General features: G+C 37.2%; 1 protein-coding gene and 1 long non-coding RNA gene across 4 annotated transcripts; one reads left to right on the top strand and one right to left on the bottom strand.

Annotated features, from left to right (window-relative positions):
- The first annotated feature begins 234 nt into the window (after positions 1-234).
- LOC104419866 lies at positions 235-1,643 on the top strand. Its single transcript, XR_720865.3, has 2 exons — positions 235-399; positions 531-1,643. It is a non-coding gene; the product is annotated as an uncharacterized LOC104419866 (long non-coding RNA).
- Positions 1,289-6,440, bottom strand: LOC104419865 (MADS-box transcription factor 23-like). 3 transcript variants are annotated; one of them, XM_010031669.3, is made up of 9 exons: positions 6,097-6,440; positions 5,706-5,944; positions 4,708-4,786; positions 3,680-3,741; positions 3,270-3,369; positions 3,134-3,175; positions 2,961-3,044; positions 1,801-1,955; positions 1,289-1,639 (listed from the first exon to the last, which is right to left on the bottom strand). In XM_010031669.3, the coding sequence occupies exons 2-8, from the start codon at positions 5,885-5,887 to the stop codon at positions 1,803-1,805; spliced, it is 702 nt and encodes a 233-aa protein (XP_010029971.1). In that variant the 5' UTR covers positions 5,888-5,944; positions 6,097-6,440; the 3' UTR covers positions 1,289-1,639; positions 1,801-1,802. The 3 variants fall into 3 exon arrangements, with proteins under 3 accessions (XP_010029971.1, XP_010029972.1, XP_010029973.1); XM_010031670.3 differs by having other exon boundaries at positions 5,706-5,902; XM_010031671.3 differs by lacking the exon at positions 6,097-6,440 and adding an exon at positions 5,991-6,092 and having other exon boundaries at positions 5,706-5,902.
- Between the last annotated feature and the right edge of the window lie 1,077 nt (positions 6,441-7,517).

Genomic DNA, 7,517 nt, shown 5'->3' with positions numbered 1-7,517 from the left:
TTGAAATTTTCATTAAATTTTTGGCATTTCAATATTTGTCCTATCCATGTTTCTGTGCCATGGATTTATGCCAAACCAATCCCTGGAAAATTGATTGATCTGATTAGCTGTAGGACCGAATTCATGTAGTTCCTTGGGCAGGAAATCGCAGCCGTCATGGAAATATCTGATTAAATTAAATGCAACTATCTAAAAAGAGAACAGTTGCCGTGATGTTTTCTTATCTCTCCTGAGGCTTGCTTTTTCCACCCGACCACTCCTCACTACAGGAGCAGACAGCTTCTCCTCTTCCGACGAAATCAGAGCAGGCCACCGAGGTTCGCCTTCCTCTTTGCATTTGAAGCGGAGGGCGTGTTTCAGTACCAAGGAGATCGCTGATATGGCCTCTCTCCACCAAGGGTATAAGCGCATGTACCCGACCATCTTGTTCCTGCAACCTTTCATGAACATTTACCTTCGTCCAGGATTTGTTTCCTGATTATCTACGGGTTTCCTTCTTCTTCATGTTCTTCTCTGTTTCTTTCGCTCAGATGGGTAATGACTAAAACGGGTCCTTAATGAGTATGGCAAGATCGGGAATTGATCCTTTTAATCGCATCTCTTGGTTTTGGCTCCATCATCCGACCGAGGTCAGTTTCGAAGTGACTTTTGCTGTTGATTTCTCGCGTCCGACAAGTATACCAACCGCAGTTACAGAGCAGTTGAATGGAGGAGTAATTCTCATTTCTTGTCCGTGATTTTTTTTCAGTCTTTGGTTTAATTCGCGACCGTGCTAATCCCAGGGCGTATCTGGTTATAGATAGGTTTGAGGCACCAAATTAGTCGATAAACTGAGCTCTAGTTCTTAATCTTCTTTTGTAGCTTAACTCGTCTTTTTCAGTTCAACATTGTATATTCTCTGTGTGCATCTGCTTATTTCGTTTGCCTCTCCACACTCTTCCTTTTATATCTTTTCTTGCTTTGAAGAGTTTCAAGGACTGTCTAAAACAGGCTTGATTCTGAAAAGCCATATCATGTCCTTGGCCGTTTTATGTTCGTCTTTTTCATGAGGAAGCAAATTGCAGTTCTCAGATAAAATAAGTAGCCAGGAATAATAATATCTGCTTGTTTCCATAAATGGATCCTCTTCCCGTGATTCAATCCTGTTCTTTCTGGGGTTACTTTGCTTTAGATAACGAGCAACAATTCTTTCTTAAGCTGTTACACCAAGTTTGTTCTACATTTTTGTCCTTTGGGATCTATTTTCCCATGATATGCAGTAGCTAACATGGTGTTGCAATCATTCCAGTCAGATCAAAATTATCAATCTCATTCAATGGGGCAAGGTTTGATCATTGATGTTGTTGTTACAGTCAACTCGAACTGCTAGAAGGCTATCTTGTGGAGAAGGGGTATGGAGATAAATTGGCAAAAGCTGATGCATGCCTGATAGAGCAAAGCCTTTTTGCCAGCTCTATTGAAATGTTAGTGTGATAAAACGTATCAGCTCCTTTTGGACTGAGGGGTCTCCACCATAGGTACCGTCATCTGCAAAAATATAATTCTACACCATATGAATCCTCTTTTATTAGTAAGCGCACCATCATCGTAATTCATTTTATGAGAAGCTTATCCGACAATCCTCGACAGCCATGACCATCTGCCATCAAATGCAACAAACAATGAATCAGTCTTGCAGTTTGCAATCAGCAATTTTAGTTGCTGATGATGGAGTAAAGCGTAACATGGAAGATGAATTGAATCCATATGAAAAAACCAGTATCTTTTCTCAAAACCTTCAAGGCAGAGCAAAAGACTAACCACTATCCACTTGCAGTTTTTTGCGCATCCAAAAGATAGGGCTTTGGTTGCAAGGTCAATTGGAGAAGGAGACATTCAGGACTGTCATCTTTATCGGGTATCGCTTGAGCACTCATCTTGCTCATTTCTTTTCTGGAACTAGTTTCTGCAGAAAACTGAGACAGAAGAACCGATTTGAATTATTGATAAGTTGGGAAAAGTATGGATTCCAAATGTTCAACGATTGCAATAAAACAACACAATTCTACATGGTGAAACCCTATCTGAGGAGTTTCAAACTCTTTTCTTGAAGAGGAAAAAAAAAAAGGCTACTGCTGTCTGTAGAAGCATGACGGCCCCATTCATCCAAACCAATCCCATTGTGTAAAGTTCATAAATACGCAGTTTAAATTCTAAAAGGATAACACTAATTATACCGTAATTGGTTTGTGTTGGAAATGGTGATCCATTTTCTAGAATTTCCTAGAGTTCCGAATCTAGAATTCCCTAGATGATGGAAGAAAGAGGAAAATGTCCAGCATGTAAGAGAAGGCCAAAAAAATCCAGCATTGAAGAAAACTCTAGAATGGACTTAGTTGGTGAAAATGCCTATAAAAAGGCCATAACCCATTGATGTAATAGAGTGAGAGGAGTATGAGATAATACTCCATATTATGAAGCTCCTCCACCAATACTTCCTTCAACTATTGTAAAATTATTTTATCCAACTAATGAAACTATTTCATATATCCCATGTTCTTTGTTCTTCAATTATCCTAGTTTATTCTTTGTCCATCCACTACAAATTATATCATACACTTACACACAACATTACTAATCAAAACTGTCATCAATACCAAAATCATGCTTCCACACACATTTAAATTCTAACAGTTTGCATGGACATAAATGTAGCGCTCTACCAGTGCCTAACAAAAAAATTCCTGGACCTAGGTCCATCCCACCCATTGATCAAATGATCAACGATTATTGTGACTCGTCTCCAAGAAAGTCCATCTTAAGTACAAGAGCGACTTGTCTATTTTCTGACAAATTGTTCAGACGTTGTCCTTTATTTTGACTTACGTGCGCGATAAATGTTTAAGAAAACGGAGATGAAATATTACAGTGAAGTTAAAATTCCCTGACTAGTCGATGGGGCTCAAGGAAAAAGTATGTACCTCGCCCTCTGATTCTCCATCATCTCGGCCTACGACTTTCGACTTCTTCCGCAGTTCTACATTTTCTTGTTCGACGTGGTCAAGCTGTAACCCCTCAAGAAATCAGTCATGTACAGGGATGAAGCAATTCTAAAGAGAGAGAGAGAGAGAGGAGAATTTTTTCCATGTCATACTTTTCTCTTTAGCTCCCTCATTTCTCCCATGAAACTCTGGTCCTATGTAGATAAACATAAAGAAATTATCGTAACAGGAGAACTTAAATCAGGATATTTCTTGCATAATGAGTGATAGAGTCTTCATGTGTATTACCTTCCTCGAGCGAACATTCTTCAAACCCATTTCTAAGACATTTTCCAAATTTTTTAAGTCCTCCAAACTTAGTTTGGAAAGCTCTTCTCCCATCAGTCGCCTGTGTGCTCAATCACAGTCAAATTCATCACAAATGCTCGACTTTTTTCTTTTACATACAATCGTGAATGCTCTAATAACATGTATTATTCTTTTGCCAAGGACCTCAAGTTTCACTAGCAAACTCGATTTCTTTCCTTTGTACATGACCTTTCGGATTACCAATCCAACAGTTAAAATCATCACTCTTGTATAGTTTCTTGAAAATTCTGTGTATATGCCGGTCATTTCCTAGTTGAATTAATCCTTAGTTAGATAAAAATGCAACTTGCAACCAAGTAACTAATGATGGGGTAAAGCAAAAGCAGTACCTGTTGCATTCCTGCAAACACCTCAGTTGCTGCATCATGCTTTCCGTCTCCTTTTTCAAAAACTAATGGAGCAAAAAAATTGCACACAATTAGACTCATGCAAATAATTACGATCTTTACATCTGGATGCTGCAATAAAATTTAATTCCTCTCTAGTCCTTAAAACTCACATTCTTACTCTGAATAGTGCTAATCTAGCTCTCTCCATTTTGTTTCGGAAGTGGTAGTAACAAAATTGGTGGAACTCGTAGGGAAGAGAGAGACCTTTAAAGCATTTATATATAAAATCACACGATTATGCATCTGTCTACCTATTTAAGCTTTTAGATATTGAGAGAGAACAAAATTTCTGTAGTACCGGAGTCAAGTTCTAGCATGGAGTAGCTTGGTCATCTTATTTTCCATTCTTCAACTTCAAGAGCAAATCCTCATTCTATTTGCACTAAATGGTGAATTAACATCTCATTTCTCATTTACAAGCTCCATCCTACCTTATATATTTGCACCTTGCTCTACCTATATGGGTCGATCATAAGTTTTTAGATGGAGTAGTGCCCCCATAGAATTTTTCACATGATATTAGAAATGGAGGAAATATATCGAGACTGTCATTAATCAGAACTAACTTTCAGTGCTTGAATCTTTGGCCAAGTGCCGACATGCACATGCCCAGAAGATTCGAGTCAAATCATTCCTCCATCAATTAGTTTAAACTTTTAGAAGAATTGACAGCAATCTCACAATGAATACAAAGAGCATACATGTCTCATGATATGCTATTTTAAAGATTTAGAGATATAATATAACTTCTTTTCACAAATCTAATCCAACTAATTGTTCGGTTCCTCTCCATCATTAATTTGAATTTCTTCTTCGTTCATGAATTTCTATGTGCAAGCGTTTAGCATGACTTAAAATTGAACCTCCAATGGGGTTAAGCAAAAGAGCTTTAGTTTGTAGGTGTCAAATGAAGTGTCGACAGAAGAAATAATTAGCTATTATTATGTTAGAAAGTACATGTGCATAACCTGGATCTCCGTAGATGTATTAGATTGTTGCTCTTTATCTTGCTTCCTGCTGTTATAACGTTCGATAACTGAATTCATGCTACAAAGAGAGAACGAATGAACATTTTCAAATGCTATATAAGAATTCAAGAACAGATTCCATGCAGATTGTTAGGTTAAATAAAAAAAATCCACGAGATACATTGTTAGTCTAGACTTGTTCGCCCTATCTGGTTATTTCAATCCCCACATCCAATATTAGATTGTAATCAAATATATTCTGAGCAACTGAAATAGTCAGCTGTGAAAGAGTAGATATCGAGCTTGAAAAAAAAATTACTTTCTTGACAATTTTTTAGAAGATTTGTTCTTCTTCTTTTTTCACAAAATTTGTGTGGAATTATACGAGAACTTCTAAGTTTTAAGACAAAAAGAAAAATCCCCCAGTTTAGCTTTCACTAGTAATTAGTCCAAGGTAAATTGAGAATTGAAACTAATTGATGAAATTCAACTTTTGAAGTACATTTCCTTAATATTTTTTTTTTTTACAAAAGAGTATTATTGAAGATAACTCGGTCACAGATAGAAATGAATCTTGTTGAAATGGTTGAACAAATGAGAGTATGTAATTCCAATGGAAATCAATGGTTTTTATGCCATATGACGATTGACTTCCAGGTCAATAATTTTCAATCAAAATTGACTAGAATGATTATATTGAAAAATCATCAAAAGATTTCGGACTAAATTAGAAAAATTGAAAAATTAAGGATTGACTTGGCTACTGCACAATAGATTTAGCACTTTTTGGACAATTTTTCCTATTTTTAACCACAAGATCTAACTTCTTCTTTTTCAATCTCAACTAAGGCTACGATTAACTAGACGGAAAAGGGAAATAATAGAACACCAATGGATTTCATATATCCAATTTCTTTAAGCACAATTATTACATCTTGTCTTCTCTTTCTATTGGGCACCAAGAAAGATCTACTTGTTGATGGAGAGAAAGAGCTGACCTGGTGCTAGCGTACTCATAAAGCTTGCCAGTGCAGGAGAAGATGATGACACCGATTTCAGCGTCGCAAAGAATGGAGAGCTCCTTGGCCTTCTTCAGTAGCCCAGTCCTTCTCTTGAAGAAAGTCACTTGCCTGCTCTTCGAGCAATTAATCTTCCGGATCGCAATCTTCCCTTTCACCATCTTCGCTTCTCACCCCTTGGAAATGAATCTTTCTAGATCAGAAGAGATGACGGTTCCCTTTTCCAACAAAAAGATGAGAAGAAGAGCGATGAAAGAAACTGACTGAATTGAACGATGATGGCCAAAAACAGCGTTTCGCCGAAAACCCTTGTGATTCTTAACCTTCAAGAAACAGAAGAAGACAAAAGAGAAAGATCGGTAAGACTTACGAGTTCTTGGCTAGGTCTTAAATGATGGCCTTCCTTGTGACGGAAGATTGAAGAAAGTCTTCGGTCGTCTTGAAGATGGCCTCACAAAGTGCAGTTCTTTTTAGGTAAGGTTGAGATTTGAGGGGATTTGAGGGTTCCAATGAGGGGAAAAAGAACAGAGGGAAAGTAAATTATTTTAATGCTTGTGAGTTGTTCTTTAATGAGATGGGGATTAGGTATCGCAAAGCCCATGATTTGAGGCTTATGCATGAGGATCAAACCATTGAGATGGTGCAGAGAGAAATAGAGAGAGGTGTGCTCTTATGTGAACAAAGATCCACTTACCCTTTGGCCAAAACAACAAAAAAATATCCACGAACAGCGTAAGGATATTCTCTTTGACACCTCTTTTCAGCGTTTGATTCATATAGATAAATATGAAAAAAAAAAGATGTATAAGTGTGCCATACATCATATGGCCATCGGAAAAGGTATAGAATTATTGCGCACTGTGACTTTTAAGTGTTGTGTGGCTTTATTAGTCGCAGAAAGGGAAAGCCGAATGATTCGACGATTCTACTTAGGGGAGGTGTTAACTTGGCCCTGCAAGAAGACATATGCTCTGCACCATATCTTCACAATCTTTTACAATATTTGGGGAAACCATTATATTTGTTAATCTTGTACCTTTTGCTGAGAGCCTGATCAGTTAATCTTGTACTCTCTCTCTCTCTCTCTCTCTCTCTCTCTCTCTCTCTCTCTCTCTCTCTCTCTCTATATATATATATATATATATATATATATATATAATATCTGTGTGTGTCTGTGTGTGTTGCATCATACAAATTTGATTCTCCATGTTGTCCACAAATCTTCATTTGGCTATGAAGGCATGTATTGAGGTGTTGTCAGTTGCCTTTCCTAGATAAAGGCTTTTCCACATTTGATTTGGATAATAATATAAACGGAATGGGAGAGTAGGGAGCAGTCTTAGGTTTCCTGAGTGGCAAGAAACATTGAGCTAGATAAACCTGCCAGATTCACAAAAGATTTCTGCTCTATATCTTCACGGACGGAACTTGTTGGTATTGATGGTTTGATAAGTTTCTGTCCCATTTTCACTACAGGATGATCCATTGGTTCCTGATTTGTCTCCCTTGATATCTCATTCGTAGCAATTCATGTAGGCATGTTGATCATATATCATTTATTGGCTGATAAAATAACAACAATAATTGAGATCATCCAGTACTGGAGTTTGTCATCTTTCGGACATTATGATTACTGTCGGGATGCTATGTTGGCTTGCATTCGAAGTAGTCCATCCATATTTCATTGGTTTTGTGCGTATAAGGTAACTGATTTATGGGAAAAAATGAGATCCTTCTAATTAGGAGGTAAATTAAAATTTGAAGAAATCAAGTGATTTCCTTTATTGTGTG

Source organism: Eucalyptus grandis, chromosome 3, assembly GCF_016545825.1.
Source record: "Eucalyptus grandis isolate ANBG69807.140 chromosome 3, ASM1654582v1, whole genome shotgun sequence".
NCBI lineage: Eukaryota > Viridiplantae > Streptophyta > Magnoliopsida > Myrtales > Myrtaceae > Eucalyptus > Eucalyptus grandis.
This window is presented reverse-complemented; position numbering and strand designations above follow the sequence as displayed.